This window comes from Leucoraja erinacea, chromosome 7 (assembly GCF_028641065.1).
Source record: "Leucoraja erinacea ecotype New England chromosome 7, Leri_hhj_1, whole genome shotgun sequence".
Taxonomy (NCBI): Eukaryota; Metazoa; Chordata; class Chondrichthyes; order Rajiformes; family Rajidae; genus Leucoraja; species Leucoraja erinaceus.
The window spans coordinates 20,368,287-20,385,088 of NC_073383.1; the positions used below are offsets into that span (position 1 = coordinate 20,368,287).

Consider the following 16,802-nt stretch of genomic DNA (forward strand, 5'->3'; position numbering starts at 1 on the left):
TGACATTTTAGAACTATAATTTCTTACACATATACTTGATAATTAGTCCTTTACAATCAACTTGCAATTTAAAACCCAAGAGAGAATATGCTTATTCATATTTAAAAATAATAAATGAACAACAAACATTAATGTGTTGCCGAAACAAGGAACTGCAGATGCTGGTTTACAAAGAAAAAAACAGTGCTGGATTAGTCAATGGGTCAGGCAGCATCACTGGAGAGCATGCCCTTCTTCAGAATGTTTGTAGCAGGGAGAGATGGAAACTTGAAAAGAGGAGGGCAAGTCAAAGCCTGGCAGGTAATAGATTGATACAGGTTAGACTGGGTTTTTTGAAAGCCAGATGGTTAGACAAGAAAACAGAGATGAAAATGCAGAAGGAGTGAGATAAAAGGATTGAAGAATTGGAAAACTAGAGGAAGGAATGAGGGGGAGGGGAGAAATTAGTGTGAGTCCAGGTGGGGCCACAGAGGTGGGGGGAGAAGAGGGAGATGTAGGGGAGGAGGTCCAATTCAGGCAAACCATGTACATTATCTGACTCTTTTGTGCCACAGATCAAAGCAGGGCACTACATGCAGTCTCACATATTTCTGTCCATTGAATGAGCACTCGAGGCATCCGTACACTGTCTCTCTTCGGGAACTTCCCATGCCACAAAGAACGCAGGGTCCTTTAGCAATATTGTTGTTGAGAAGGTTGACTCGCGTGTGGGCGTTATCCCGAAGGTAGTTGGTGGAAATATCTGTCATACTCGTAGCCTTCTCGTAATAGTCGGCGACCAAATCCTCCAAATAAAGATCAGAATTCCTGATGCCATCCAACACTTTCTCATCTGTTCACATAAACAGTAACACCATTGTTGCATGTCACCAAAAACATTTCTCGTGAGAATCCAAAGGCTAACTTTGACTTCTCTGGACTATGAGCAACCATTGTAAAAGATAAACAGCATTACCAACTAGTATTAAGCTTTCCATAGTAGGATACCTGCCTTTATGCATAGAAATGAAAGGTTATTTTTGATCAGGAAACTCGAGATAAAGGAGCCATTAGGAGGTGGTGACCATAATATGATGTTTTAATCTACAATTTGAGAGGGAGAAGGGTAAATTGGAGGTGTTGGTATTACAGTTGAGCAAAGAGGTCTATGGAGCCATGAGGGAGGAGTTGGCCAAATTTGACTGGAAAGAAACCCTAGCGGGGATGACAGTGGAACAACAATGGCAGGTATTTCTAGGAATTATAAAGAAGGTGCAGGATCGGTTCATTCCAAAGAGGAAGATAGATTCCAAGGGGGGGTAAAGGATGAATTTATTATGGGGAACAAGGAAATGGCAGATGAGTTCCACAGGTACTTTCGACCTGTCTTTACTAAGGAGAACATAAACCATCTTCCTGATGTACTAGTGGCCAGAGGATCTAGGGTGATGGAGGAGCTGAAAGAAATCCACATTAGGCAGGATTTTTTGAGGATGTAACCAGGATAATGGACAAGGGAGAGCCAGTGGATGTAGTGTACCTGGACTTTCAGAAAGCATTTGATAAGGTCCCACATAGGAGATTAGTGAGCAAAATTAGAGCACATGGTATTGGGGGTCGGGTGCTGACATGGATAGAAAATTGGTTGGCAGACAGGAAACAAAGGCTATGAATTAACGGGTCCCTTTCAGAATGGGAGGCAGTGACTAGTGGTGTACCGCAAGGCTCGGTGCTGGGACCACAGCTATTTACAATATATATTAATGAAGTGATTAAAGGTAACATTCGAAAATTTGCAGATGACACTAAGCTGGGTGGCAGTGTGAACTATGAGGATGCTATGAGGATGCAGGGTGACTTGGACAGGTTGGGTGAGTGGGCAGATGCATGGCAGATGCAGTTTAATGTGGGTCAATGTGAGATTATCCACTTTGGTGGCAAAAACAGGAAGGCAGATTGTTATCTGAATGGTGTCTTCTTCTTGCGTTTGAGGCAGCAGAAGTCTGCAGCAGGGTGATGCCATCTGGTTCTACATCCGTAGGTGCACGCCCTAAAAAGGGCACATGCTCCGGGTTGGCGCCAAGCTGCAGCGCTGCTGCTGTCTCTGTTTGTTGTCGTTCACCTGACTGAGGTCAGTTGACAGGGCTCACCACGGGGAGGTTGACAACATGAGCCGGGAAAAGGGGAAGTACAACGGGATCTGGGGGTCTTTGTTCATCAGTCACTGAAAGTAAGCATGCAGTGAAGAAATCGAATGGCATGTTGGCCTTCATAACAAGAGGAGTTGAGTATAGGAGCAAAGAGGTCCTCCTGCAATTGTACAAGGCCATAGTGAGACCACAACTGAAGTATTGTTTGCAGCTTTGGTCTCCAAACTTGAGGAAGGACATTCTTGCTATTGAGGGAGTGCAGCGTAGGTTCACGAGGTTAATTCCTGGGATTTCGGGACTGTCATAAGTTGACAGATTGGAGCGGCTGGGCTTGTATACTCTGGAATTTAGAAGGATGAGAGGGAATCTTATTGAAACATATAAGATTATTAAGGGTTTGGACACGCTAGAGGCAGGAAACATGTTCTCAATGTTGGGGGAGTCAGGGGCCATAGTTTAAAAATAAGTGGTAAGCCATTTAGAATGGAGATGAGGAAAAACTTTTTCACACAGAGAGTTGTGAGTGTGTGGAATTCTCTGCCTCGGAGGGCGGTTTAGGCTGGTTCTCTGGATTCTTTCAAGGGAGATTTAGATAGAGCTTCTAGGGATAGCGGAGTTATGGAGAGAAGGCAGGAATGGGGTACTGATTGTGGATGATCAGCCAATCATCAAGGGCCGAATGGCCTACTCCTGCACCTATTGTCTATTGTTATTTTCAGAAATTTGAATTGATTATCTACATGTGCTGACTATTTGAAGGGAGGAATGAATAAAATAATAGAATTTGTGCATGGGTGATCAATGGCTGGTGCAGACTTGGTGACCGAAGGGCCCGTTTCCACACTGTATCTCTAAACTAAACCTATAGTTTCCTCTGGTCTAGGTAGCTTTCAACAGGAAAAGCGTAAAAAAGTCCCCGCCCTTATAAATGTCTAATATTTTCATTATTGCAGAGAGGGAAGTATATAATGACAAAGGCATTTCAAAGCAAATTAAGTCAAACTTGTCATCCCATCTACTTACAAAATGCATGCTCCTAATGAATAAATGCTACTAATAGATGACATCAGGCTTCTAGCTACAAAAAGCATTTCGATTTGTTACAGCTTGCATGTAAAATCACATAGACATAATTTGTGACAATGGAAGTCCAAATTACCTTCCATTGTATGATGCCAGGATGATATCTGGCATCATCTGGGTTTAGTTACTGTAGATGTGTCCCAGCCAGTGCACAAAACATCCTCTGGGCTGATCGAACATGCTTAAAAACATCTTTGTTGCTTCATTCGGGGTAACATGGTGTACATGCGGAATAATTTGTAGTCTTCAAGGGGACTTTTGGTAACTTCCAACAAAACTTTTATTGAGCTCCAAGAGATCGTATGATATAACATGTTAATATTTCTGTTTCAACAGTGATTTTTAACGATGTAATTATGGGAATACAAGATTTCTTGTTGCTTAGAATTGCTTCATTTTGACTACAGAAATCCAGTAATCTGGATGAAACATCTATTGAGTAAAAAGATAAGTTACTATCCTTTTTGTAAATGATGAGTTGAGCAAAGTTTTGGATGAAGTCATGATTAGCCAAATGAAAACTGCACCAAATTATACATTTCCCATTTTCCTTTGGCATGCAGTATGTTACCAAAAACTGTAATCAGCATTTGCCTGCCAAATCAGTTCTGCTTTGCAACTGGAGAAGCCAAAACATAAGAGCCAAGATGATGAAAGATGCCAGTGTGATTACAGAGTGTATTTGTACCAACTGTGATCTCATCATGGGAATTTCAGTAATATGAATTATTCCGCATTTGTAAGCAAAGACCATAATTGTGAGTAAATGCATAGCAGTTCATCCAAAAACTACAGATCTTCATTGTGCGAGTAGTTTTAAAGGGAAACAATGAATAATATTGAAATGGTGGAAATTGTGTAAATTGGTTTTCAGTGCAAAGTAGAACATTTGATGCTAAATCTGGAATAATAAAGTGTAAAGTGCGAGGTGATAAGTTTAGTTTAGAGATACAGCATGGAAACAGGCTCTTTGGCCCAACGAGCTGTCGCCGACCAATGATCCCCCGTGCACCAGTTCTATCCTACACTCTAGGGACAATTGTTTTACAGAAACCAATCAACCTACAAACCTGCACATCTTTGGAGTGTGGGAGGAAACTGGAGCACCGGGAGAAAACCAACAAGGTCACAAGGAGAACGTACAAACTCTGTACAGACTGCACCTGTAGTCAGGATTGAACCCGGGTCTATGGTACTGTAAGACTGCAACTCTACCGCTGCGCCACCGTGCTGTTCAATGTGGCAATTCACTTATCCTATTTCCATTATTGAGCACATTTATAACATAATTGCATCATGGCTTTGTGCGTGGGAAATCGTGTCTCAAATCTGGTATCTATCGTTTTTTGAAGAGGTTGCCAAGAGGGATTGATAAGGGAAGGGCTGTGGACATTATCTGTGTGGAATTTAGCAATGCTTTTGACAAGGTCCCGCATGGTAGGTTCATCTGGAAGGTTAGATCACATGAAATCTAAAGTGAGCTAGCCAATTAGTTTCAAAGGAAGGAGTCAAAGGGCAGTTGTAAATGGTTGTAGTTCGGATTGAAGGCCTCTGACCAGGGGTCTGTTGTTGTTTGTCTGTTGATGGGGTGCAATATAGGACGCAGACATCACATGCTGAATCTAAACAATATTGTAGGGAAATTGCATTAATGCAACAACTTTGCAAACCCCTTGAGTTACTCCAGCACTTTGTATTGTTCTTTTAATACTCAAGCTGCTGGAGAAACTCAACAGGTCAGGCATCATTTGTGAGGGAAATGGACAGGTGACGTTTCAGGTCTGAAGGAGAGTCCTGACCCAAAACGTTGTCTGTCCATTTCCCTCCACAGGTGCTGCCTGACCCACTGAGTTCCTCTAGCACTTTGTTTATATTTAAGATTGCAGCTTCTTATTACATATTCTATGTAATATAATACACCATCAGTAGGTGTGGGATGCCATGGGACTGCAATGTGATAAATTAATTATGTGTTTATTCTATTTAGACCTGAATTATACTTTTAAATTGGTGTAATATATTAAAATGGCTCTCCAGTATTGGAGGGAGATCTCACCTGATCTGAACGAGCTACCATAAAAGAAGTCCGACAGACATCTCCGCAATTTCCACACTGAAAATCGGTTCATGAATCCACCCAATTGGTCTGTTAATTGTTCCTTCTCAAACCCACCTTTTGATTCGGATGTTACGCACAATTCTAAATGAAAAAGAAGCAGACGCAGATTTGAACAGTTGGGCAGCATTTTTTAGATTAAATTTAATCCTGCTTTAGGAGTCAAAGTCATACAGCATGGAAACAAGCTCATTGGCCCAACTCGCCCATGCCGATCAAAAATGTCTGTCTGAGCATGTCCCATTTGCCAGTATTTGGCCCATATCCCTTTAAAACCTTTCTTACTCGTGTACCTGTCCAAATATATTTTAAAATATAATTATTCCTGTCTTGACCACTTAGTTGGGCAACTTGTTCCATATACCCACAACCTGCTGTGTGAAAAATCTTGCCCTTGGGGTACCCTTGAAATCTTTCACTCTCACCTTAAACTTATGCCCCTCAAGTTTTTTACTTCTCTAACCTGTGAAAAAGACTGTGACATCTACCTTGTATACCCTCATGATTTTATAAACCTCTGTAAGGTCCTCTCTCAGTCTCCTTCATTCCATGGAAAATAGATCCAGCTTATCTAGTCTCTCCTTGTAACTCAAGCCCTCCCGTAAGGGCAATATCCTTGAGGGTCTTTTCTGCAGCTCCCTCTCTAGCTGAATCACATTCTTCCTATTGTATCGAAACCAGAACTGCCAGGGTCGTCTTAATTCTAGTCCCCCGGGCAAAGCAATGCACTGGGGCCGCTATACTTCCAGTTTCTTTATGCCGCATCAAATATGCCGTCATGCACTTGCGATGTTCTTCTCCGTTTTCATGTTCTACAATTGTTGGAGGAGGAGCCATCTTGGGGAACGGCTGCTAACCAGCAGCCGTCCGTTTAATTCACTTTTTTTGCAGTTTTAGTGAGTCCTGTGCTTTGCTTGTTGGAGAGTTAGACTTTTTAATGTGGCCTACCAGGGGTGGAGCGCCGTTTTTCTAGCCGCCCCTACCTCGGCTTCGGTGAGGCACTGGTTTTTTTCTCGGAGGCTGCCCCGTCGACCCGTGCCTGGGTCGCCGCGCTGGATCGACGCGCTGGAGTTCCGGTGAGCTGTGACCGCCGAGTTCAACACCTCCGGGCTGCGGGTCTGCGGAGCGGAGCGGGCGGCGCTGACTTCAACATCGGGAGTCTGGGAGCTCCAAACCGGCGCGACCTTGTCGGCTTTGAAGCCGCGGTCGCCGCGTAAGGAATCGAAGCGCTGGTGGCTCCAGTGTGCAGGAACCGCCTCCGAGGCAATAGCGGAGGCCTCCGGGCCTGCTTTCTGAGAACTGGGGATGGGGGCTGGACGCCGCCTTCCCCAACATCGGTAACCATTGTGGGGGGATGAGCTGTATCCCCCGGCATGGCCTTGTAACCTTAAGGATAATAAGGGGAGCCCCTTTCTCCGGTGAGGAACTTTTTTCACACAGAGTGCCCAGCCATCTGAGGGACTCTCTGCCACAGAGGGTAGGGGCAAGGCCACCCGGCCAGAACGGGGAGAACATGTGGCTCTTCCGTCAGAGGGGTATAGCGGAGGCCTCAGGTACGGGATACTGACTTTGGGAGATCAACTGGGATCATATTGAATGGGTGCTGGACTCGAAGGGCTGTGGCCTACTCCCCACAGTGGTTTCTATGTGGGGTCTATGTCTTTTTTGTGTAAGTGAATATTTAAGTTTGTGTCCAAGATGGCTGTCGGAAGGGAGAGTGGACGCTGGCGCAGTTTAGCTGCCGCTGCTCTCTCTTCACATTGTGTTTTTGATTTTTTTTGTCTTTGGATCGAATTCTGTCTTTAATTTATGTATTGGTGATGTCTTTATTATTTATTTTATTCCGATTATATGGTTCTTTTTACTCTTGTTTCTGCAAGGTGTACTTGAGACTTTTGAAAGGCGCCCTCAAATAAAATGTATTATATTATTATTACAATAACATTCTACCAGACATAGATTAGCATTGGGCCCCTGTGCTCGTGGGGCACCGAGCAACTGCCCAGCCTGCCCATGCATTAAGATGGCCCTGAGAACTGCACATAACACTCCAAGTGCAGCTCGCCAACATCTTGTACAGCTGCAAATATAGTTTCACCATAAATAATTTGCACATTATTCCATGTCGCTCCAAATGGCAAATTTATCCACCCACCTGTTGAGAATTTATGTATTTCAAAAGGACAACAATTTTGATCATTGATCCTTGAATAATTGTGCTTGAATGATACCTTACAGATACATGTGTCAGCTTGGACAGGCTTATTAATTCCCTTATATTTAAATTAAATAAAGATTATTAATTGGTTACATGTTCATTGATAAATTCTGCAATGTTAAAAGTGGCGGCAATAATATTGTTGAAGGTTTACTTACCAAAATGGCCATCCAAATGGACATATAGCTCAAAGACACTAAATGCAATTGTTGTGTGTGCCGGGATGACAAGGGCTTTGTCCCAACCCTTATGATTTTGTCCATTATCGATCTGAAACTAGAGTGAGCACCATAAACAGAACAAACAGTCAGCTTTAATTGAAAAGCATACATTTTCAAATGCAGAAAGCCTGAAATAAAAACAGAAAATCGTAGAAACAGTGAAATCGTAATTCGTAATTGAACTGAGCCAGCCTTTTCTATTTTTCTTTTTAATGTTTCCATTTCACTACAAGTAGGTATGTTGCAAAACTTACCTTCAACGGCGCTGCAGTTCTGTGGCTGCCCGTGTGAGCGACTTTGGCGCCTTTGAGAGGGGGCGGGTTTAAAACGCGATTTTCTCTAGGCTGTTGAAATCGATGTTGTTCAGCCTACTTAGTTGCTGACGGAAAATCGCTGCCAAATTTGTTCGCTGCAGGTATTTTTAAACTAAATTGGATTATTTAATTGTTAGAGTAGATTAAAAATCATTCTCTAAAGCCGCGAACCCCGACAACGGGACGGATCTCATGTAGGGGACAACGCAAGGTAGGTTGTTTATTTTTACATTAAAAAGGGCTTCTTAAGATCCCTTTATACAAAATTTTATGTTGCGAGTAGCTGACTTGGGGGCCCATTCAATCCCGCACTGTTTTTCATGCCATATGGGCTTCTAATTCACCGCAATGGCAGCGTTCCAAACCAGCGCGTCCCACTTGCAAGCTGATTTAAATGGCCATTAATTTACAGCAATTGAACACTAAATCCCTTCCATTTGGCCTATAAATTAAAATCATGTTTTATTGTGAATTCTTGTGTGAATGTTCTTTGGACACTTAGGCTATTTAAAAATGTTAATCTTTCCTTAAGAAATGGATAGATGTTTAGATCTAGTAATTGAATTTTGGAATTAGCTTCAATTGGGTAACCAGGTCATCCAAGTAAGATTGTTTAATATTTGTTTCAGAATGCTTCTATCTATAATAACTGAAAATGTATTTCAGTTCCCTTAATTTTTAATAAAGTTATGGCCATTTCACTGTCCTTCATCACAGCTTTTGTGTTGTCAATGGAAAATCAATAGGGAGCAAGATGCTAATTTCCGAGAATGAAAATGGCCATACTTTTTTTAATACTGAAGATATGAAAGTGAATTAGATGTCAAATTAAACTTCTTTTTATGCTTTATCTGATGGGATAAATTGCAGACTTGATTTTTTAAATCTCAAAATTTTGTATCATTGCTACTACAAGTAAGAATTTCATTGTTCCATTCCGCATAATAAAACGCTCTTGACTTTCAGAACAAAATTAAATTCCATCTTACAAAATTGCAAAGTTACAATTTAGACTTAATAATGTTTAAATCTGATGTCTGACACTGAATGTGTCATCGGAGTGGGAGATTGCAACCTTCACGTGGTCCGCCCTGTTTCGACGAATGCAATCAACCTGGTGTGCACAATCGAATAAGATCAAATAGAACAAGTTGTCCTACAACATTAGGCTTGCACGCAATACACAAGAAGAAGAAGCGTGTCGTCACTTGAGGTGGTTCAGTTTATCTTAAATAAGTAATAACGAGATTGGAGGGATGGGCTTTGGTGTCACTTCCAATCTTGGACTTCTCTAATTATCCCAACACTCCCTAATCTCTTCATGAAGCTCCCTCCCAGCTACAATCCTCTCTCTATCAGCACATTAAAATAACTCCTGAAGGACATCCACCCTATCTATGTTATCATTCAAGCACAAATATGGTTGCCATCTTACTATAAGCTTTAAAATACTAATACAATGATTTGTGTAGGAAATAACTGCAGATGCTGGTTTAAATCGAAGATAGACACAAAATGCTGGAGTATCTCAAAACTCAATGCTGAAAGTCTAAAGAAGGGTCTCGACCCGAAACGTCTCGACCCGAAACGTCACCCATTCCTTCTCTCCACTGCCTGTCTCGCTGAGTTACTCCAGCATTTTGTGTCTATCTTCAATACAATAATTTGTGTTTGTTGAATGGGTTGTTGTTTCATCGTTGCCTGTGGATATGTGTAAACAAAGAAAATGTTATGAGATTGGCCTACCACTTAAATTCCTGGCAAGTTTCCTTTCCATCAAAGTCAGCTCAACTGTTTTTGTCCCTAAGCATGGTAAAACACCCAACATGGAACATATTTTGAACTGTAACTGTTAATGTTATACAAACTTTATAGCAATCAAGCAACTGAATAAGGGCACAAAGTGCTGGGGTAACTCAGCAGGTCAGGAAGCATCTCTGGAGAACATGGATAGCCAACCTTTTCTGTCAAAACCCCTCTTCAGACCCATATGCTCCAGAGATACTACCTGACTTGCTGAGTTACTCCAGCACTTCATATCCTTTTATGTATTAACCAGCATCTGCACTTCTTTGTTTCAACTAAGCAACTGAATAATCCATGTGTAAAATACTGTAGTGGGGAATATTATAGAACAAAAATGTAAAGGTGGGACCAATGGGAGAAAACGTGAGTGATGGTGAAGGAAGGAGAGCAGTAGAATATCTAACATTTTGTGATTCTCTCAAATAAATAGAGCTAGTTGACCCCAAAGTGTCGTGATGATGATGATATTTTATTGTCACTTGTACTTGGGTAGAGTGAAATTCTTTTTTTTGCAAACAAAATACACAAAGGCACTGACAAAGTTACAATAAGTAACTAAGTAGAATAATTAAACTTTGTAAATTACTTTGTAATTAAAGCACTTTAATCAAACCTTATTGAACTTTATCTTGTACTACACATTATTCCCTTTATCCTTTATCCTGTATCTGTACTCTGTGGATGGATTGATTATAATCATGTACTAGACCAAGTGGGACCCGATGGGTCCCCGTCACACGGGAGGTCTGGTCCCCCAACGCAACCCGTTCCCCCAACGCAATATTGCACCACTCACCCATTCCCACAACACAACCCGTTCCCCCAATGCAATATTCCACCACTCACCCATAGCTCCTCATCCTTTCTCTTTTTAAACCTTTAAAAAAATGCAAGCACTTGTTGCCATGACTTAAAATAAAATCCATTTCCACTTCCCCTGTCTCCCCCTCCTGTTCAGCCTCACTCTGCCAGGACTCAGTGTTCTATGATTGCAACATTGTTGCAAATGAGATCCCATTGTGACATCATAGCTGTAACTGCCAGCAACTGCCAGAGCAGTTGAAGTTATTGGTCTTAAAGTGGTGTTTTGTAAAGCTAAAAATGTTAATAACTTGTAAAATATAACACCAATCTGAATGAAACGTGTTGAAAACACACCACAAGACAATTGTGAGTAACGTGATACAAAAATGTTAGCGCTATCGGGTATCGTTTTGGCGTAATTTCAGGATCACACGTCCGCACATAGAAACAAACAAGATGAGAGTTTTAGTAATATACTAGACCAAGTGCAGACCCGTCCCCCAACGCACCCATTCCCTACCCAGAGCCCTCACGAGAGGCGGGGTCCTCCAACTCAAGCAGTTCCCGAACGTATGATTCCAGCCGTCCGCTTGCCTCCCTCAGTAGTGCTCTTTAAAACAAAAATTCCAATTGCACTTGTCCTGCATGTTGCAATAGCAATTCGCCCGATGTTCCAGGCCGTTCTCGCCGGGTGATGGTGCTTCGGCGTCGGGAGAATCCTCTCAGCGGCTTGGGACACCTGGAACGGCCGCCTCCTTACTCGAGACCGCGGCTTCTGAAGCCAACAAGGCCGCGCCGCATGGAGCTCCACTACTGGCGATCTCGTCGCGAGATCTCAGGCTCCCGATGAAAAGTTCTGCGCCGCCGCCCGCAGGCTGGCCGCTCCGCAGATATTTTTACTCGGCGGACGTTTCAGCTTACCGGAGCTCCAGCTTACCGGAGCTCCGGGCAAGTCATCGCCCGCTCCTCAATAGCGCTCCAGCGCTGTGCCGCCGCTGAAGCCGAGGTTCTGGGTGGTCCCCTCAGGAAACGCCGCTCCAGGCCCGCTGGTAGGCCGCGAGGACGGGTCGACGGTGCAGCCCGGAGAAAAGCTGCCTCTCCGACCATGTAGGGACCCTGAAAGGTAGTTTCCCCCTTCCCCCCCACCCCCCACATAAAAAAGGCTAGAACTCCATAACAAAAACACTTTAACTAACTAAAAATTTAAAAAAGAGATGAAAAGACGGACAGCTGCAGGCTGGGCATCCACACCATAAAGTACGGCGCCCCCTATCTTGCCAAAATCTTGTGAAAGTTGGCATTTTTAAAGCTTTAATTGCAAATAACGTGTCAAATATTGGATGAAATCTTCACTGAGGAAGATCACTGTTAGCAGAGCCATTGTGACATCATCAGTTGAAGCTGGTGGTTTTAATTTCAAAGTCTTTTGACTTTTTTACACTTTTAATCAGTAATGTCGACAATAAGTTGAGAAATAAAGCATAAAATGTTCAGATAAGGTAGTCCCGGCCTCGACGGGAAATATGTCAATCGGAATATATAAAAATGTAATCGTTACCACGTAGTGTTTTTGCGAAGATGTAAAAACACCACATACACACATACAAGATCAGACTTTTAATAAGTATATGATATAGATAGTCTTTCCGCTGACTGGCCAGCATGAAACAAAAAGCTTTTCACCTGGGTACACGTTACAATAAACAAAACATATTTGAGACATCACTCAAGCACAATATGAACAGTAACCATGCTACTAACTATGATGGAGCAGATAGTGGGACCTACCCTCATTGTTTTTCCCCTCATGCCGGCATGCACAGTGAGTGAGCATTGCCGGGTGGTGCGGATGCTCTCCATGACAACACAAAGTACAGCACGTTGCCTTTCTTTCAGCTGGCGAACAAGGCAATGCTCCACGTCAATTTTTCTGAGGCAAATTCAACACGTTAGTTTTTTTTAAAATGACGAAACCAGAGATCCAAATCGTTCATTTTTTCTATTGAGGTTAAGTTGTTCAGATGATCATATCTGTAGTGTCTTTGAAAGATATGATTATTGAGTCAACATAGTTAAGCTCAAATGAATGGTCACGATTAAAACTCTTGAAGACTTAATGTTTGGATCATTTGAATTTGCTGTTTTTAATAATATTACTAGACCAAGTGGGGCCCAACAGAATATTCTACCACTCACCCGTTCCACCAACGCAACCCGGTTCCCCCATCGCAATATTCCACCACTCACCCATGGCTCCCAACTGCGCAGGCGCAGCTCATTTCACCTCATCCCCCACCCCATCCCCTCCTCTTCAACCTCCCTCTTCTTTCCCCTCCCCCACTCCCTCTCTCACCTCTCCCTCCCTCTCCTTTCCCCTACCCTCAGTCAGTCCCTCCCTTCCTCCATAACCCCTCTCCCCTCCCTACCCCCCTTGACGTCATTGTGAGGTGGAAGCTGCTGGGTTTTTTTTTAACTGAGTTTTTATGTAAATGAGATCCCATTGTGATGTCATTGTGTGGTGGAACACTGCTGATGGGCAGTCTTTTTTTTAAACTGATTTTTTAAAATGAAAATGAGATCCCATCTCATGGGACCCTCTCGCTCCCCCATCTTGCAGAGACTGACCTGGGCACTCAACACGTCCGGGTTTTATAGTCCCTCCGGAAAGGGCGTGGCCTTCAGGAGAGAGAATCTAAACTTTTTTAAACACTAATAAGTCTTTTATTTTTCATCGATGGGAAAAATCTTCTTGTCCTGCTCAGCAGAGGGGGACTGAGTAAGATGGCCAAAAATCACAGCCGTAAATGGCAGCGAAAGTTTTTCTAAAATCAATATGCAGAACAACAGGAAGTGGTCAAGATCAGACTTTTAGTAATATAGATATAGAATATAGATATTAATTAGGTTTGGCATCAAGGAGAAAGTTCCATTCACTTTTTAGTATCAATGCAAATGTAATGTTTACGATGCACTAATTCTTCTTTGTTAATGTATCCATTCAATAATTATTTTATGGTGCTTTAATAATGTTAAAAGTACCTTAAAAATATCACCATTAAATTAGATTGGAAAATGGCCAAAATACCTGTTGATGATCTCCCGGAGCAGTATTGGCACCTCAACCTCGTGTTTTGTTACTATTCCAAATGAAGCTTTAATTGCCACTGAATATGATCCATTAATATTGAATCCAACGTCATTAATAACGTGATTGCCTAATTTCCCTCTGAGCGAAACATCTGACTTATCTTCATAATTGAGCAGCTGATATGAAGAGACACCTATTAAATAACAAACAGATGTTTAACTATCTTTGTTTTCTTTTTTGTGTGTTTTGAACATATTGTACATTTTTATCAGGATGTTTTAGATATGTTGCAATTTATTGATGCAACTTTGGTTGGGAAACCCTGCACAAGATCACTGATTATTGCAATAAAATTAATCTCTAATTGTGATTATTATAAAAAGATAGAACTGAAGGAATAATAAACTGCAATTTTGTAACCATATATTAAACTCGAGTGACATGCAACTTGTAAAATGTCCTGCTGAGTTCTGATTTGAAATGTCATCTATCCATGTTCTCCAGAGATGCTGCCTGACCTGCTGATTTACTCCAGCACTTTGTGTCTATCTTCGGTATAAACCAACATCTGCAAAGGTGAGCAGATGGATTTCAGCAGCAGATGAACAGGGTAAGGCAGAGTCATGTGATGTAATGGAGATCGTGGTCTTGGGAATGACACAGTTAAGTGACCCACAGCTTGTCTCGAGTCAAATAAGATGCAACAGTTACTGGTCCACATTTGGGTATTCTATGGAGATGGATGGAGAAGATGAATTTGTTATGGAGATTAAAGCCAGTGGTCTTTCCAGTATCTGTTGTTGGTCTTTCCAGTATCTGCTTGAGTTCAATTTCCACACATCCAACATCGTATCTGGGGGAATACACAACTTCAAAAATGGTGGTGGGGCTAAAGAGATGGTGCTGTGGGAGAACTGAATATCATCAGTGTTCTTTCGAAAACTTGGACTCCTTTCAAATGAATAGGCTTCCAAATAAATTGACATTTACTAAATGGGAAGGAGGATTGCCAAATGACTTTCATGGATATTTTGTGTCTTTTATATTTGACCTTGTGTATTGAATCATGATTGGTAATAGGATGCTAAGGGAGGTTAAGCAGTTTAATCATTTCTTTGTAATAACACAGTTTCTTACAGCAAACAGCAGAATTTAGACAGAAGGAAAATAATACACAGAGTGCATGAGTAACTCAGCAGATCATGCAATATCCCTGGAAAACATAGATAGGTGGCGTTTCAGGATGGGGACCGTTCTTCTGAAGAAGTTACCTATCCATGTTCTCCAGAGATGCTGCGTGACCCACTGAGTTACTAGTGTCTTTTATTTTTGTAAACCTGCATCTGCAGGTCCTTGTTTCTATAAAATAAATACATACCAGCTGACACCTCCTTTTCCCCGACAAGAATGTCCTTCAGCGTGAATGGCGTGGAGTGGTATTTCTTCTTTTTCCATGGAAAGGATTTTGTCCGTTTTGTGACAAGACTGAGTGGCTGATATCTGTCGGCCTCGCTCAGATCAGGAACAGGTTTCAGTCTGCCTGTATCCCCAATCTGTTTCACAAAATTCTTAGTGGCTGCAGTAAACATTCTTATCAGCCGGAAGCCTTATCTGCCTTGATGAGGTTGCATCTTGCCCGGAATTAGAATGTGGAAATCAAAACCTAACTATTGCAAGGAGTCAAATGAATTAATGAAGTCGCAGCAGCTCTGAAATTGTTGTCGGCCATTTCCATTCTGACGACTGCACACTTTTTTGTACTTGAGCTCTAACTTATAAATAATAAGCAGGTAGGGTAACCTGATAAGGATGTTTGTGACAATAGAGTTACAGTTACAAGTTCGTTCTAATTATCAAGTGACGAGTTCAACGAAATTAGCAAGCCGATAGACTTTTTAATTGCATGTAATAATAGCGTGCAAATGATAATTGCTAAAACTTTGTGGTGCTTTAATGCCACAAAGAATAGTGGTTCATGATTTGAAAGTGTGTGTGTAAATACCGGAAAAGATATTTTTGGCAGGATTTCTGTTTTAAAGCTACAATATTATAGTAATTAGTTTGGATTTAATAATGATTGATGTTAGTGACTTTAAGGATTTAATTCAAAGTTTAGATAAGCTTTAGATTTTGGAACTGACCAAGATGAAGCTGAGATGACATGGGATTCAGAGTGAGAAAGCCAACTGGATAAAAAAGTTGGCTTGGAGAAAGAAGTCAGAGGATGGCAGGGGAGGGGTGCTTTCTAATTGAAGACCTGTGACCAATGGCGAGCTGCAGGAATCTGTGCTATTTGCCATATATTGTAATAATATGGATGAGAATGTAGGTGGCATAATTGGTAAGTTTGTGAATGAATCAACACTGGTGGTGTAGTGGACAGTGAAGATGGTTGTCTATGGTTACAAGATCATCTGGGAAGTCATAGTCATACAGCGTGGAAACATATCCTTTGGCTCAACTTGCCCACGCTGACCAACATGTCCCATCTATACTGGTGAGCAAAGAAATGGCAGATGGAATTTAACTATGAACAGTGAATGCCAGCGCCCCACAGAAAGTTGTACTACAGACCTAGGGGTACAAGTACATAGTACTCTGAAAGTGGTATACAGGTATAGAAGGTGGTGAATAAGATGCGAGACATGCTTGCCTTCATCGGTCGAGGCATTGAGTCCAAGAGAGTTGGCACATCAGGAAAAGTATTGATGTACCAGCTGTACAAGACGTTGGTGAGAATGCACCTGGAATCTTGTGTGCTGTTCTGATGACCTACTATCGGAAGGATGTGATTAAGCTATAGAGGGTGCAGAAAAGATTTTCAAGGATGTTGTTGGGACTAGAGGCTTGAGTTAGAAACAGTTGATTCCAGGAAAAGTATTGATGTTACCAGCTCTCCACTTAGTTAAACCGTTGTATTGTATTGTATTGTATTGAACATAGAGTGATTCCAGAATGCACAAATTGACTTTTATAAATTGTAAGGGTCTAATTTACAGATTAGAAGAGACAGTTAATGAAAA

At 41.8% G+C, this 16,802-nt stretch overlaps 1 protein-coding gene across 1 annotated transcript; it reads right to left on the reverse strand.

The window, feature by feature from the left end:
* Positions 1–204: 204 nt before the first annotated feature.
* Positions 205–16,456, reverse strand: pjvk (pejvakin). The gene is made up of 6 exons (XM_055637892.1): positions 15,158–16,456; positions 13,777–13,972; positions 12,480–12,621; positions 7,705–7,822; positions 5,269–5,412; positions 205–832 (listed from the first exon to the last, which is right to left on the reverse strand). Exons 1-6 carry the CDS (start codon positions 15,366–15,368, stop codon positions 531–533), a joined length of 1,113 nt encoding a protein of 370 aa, XP_055493867.1. The 5' UTR covers positions 15,369–16,456; the 3' UTR covers positions 205–530.
* Positions 16,457–16,802: the final 346 nt, after the last annotated feature.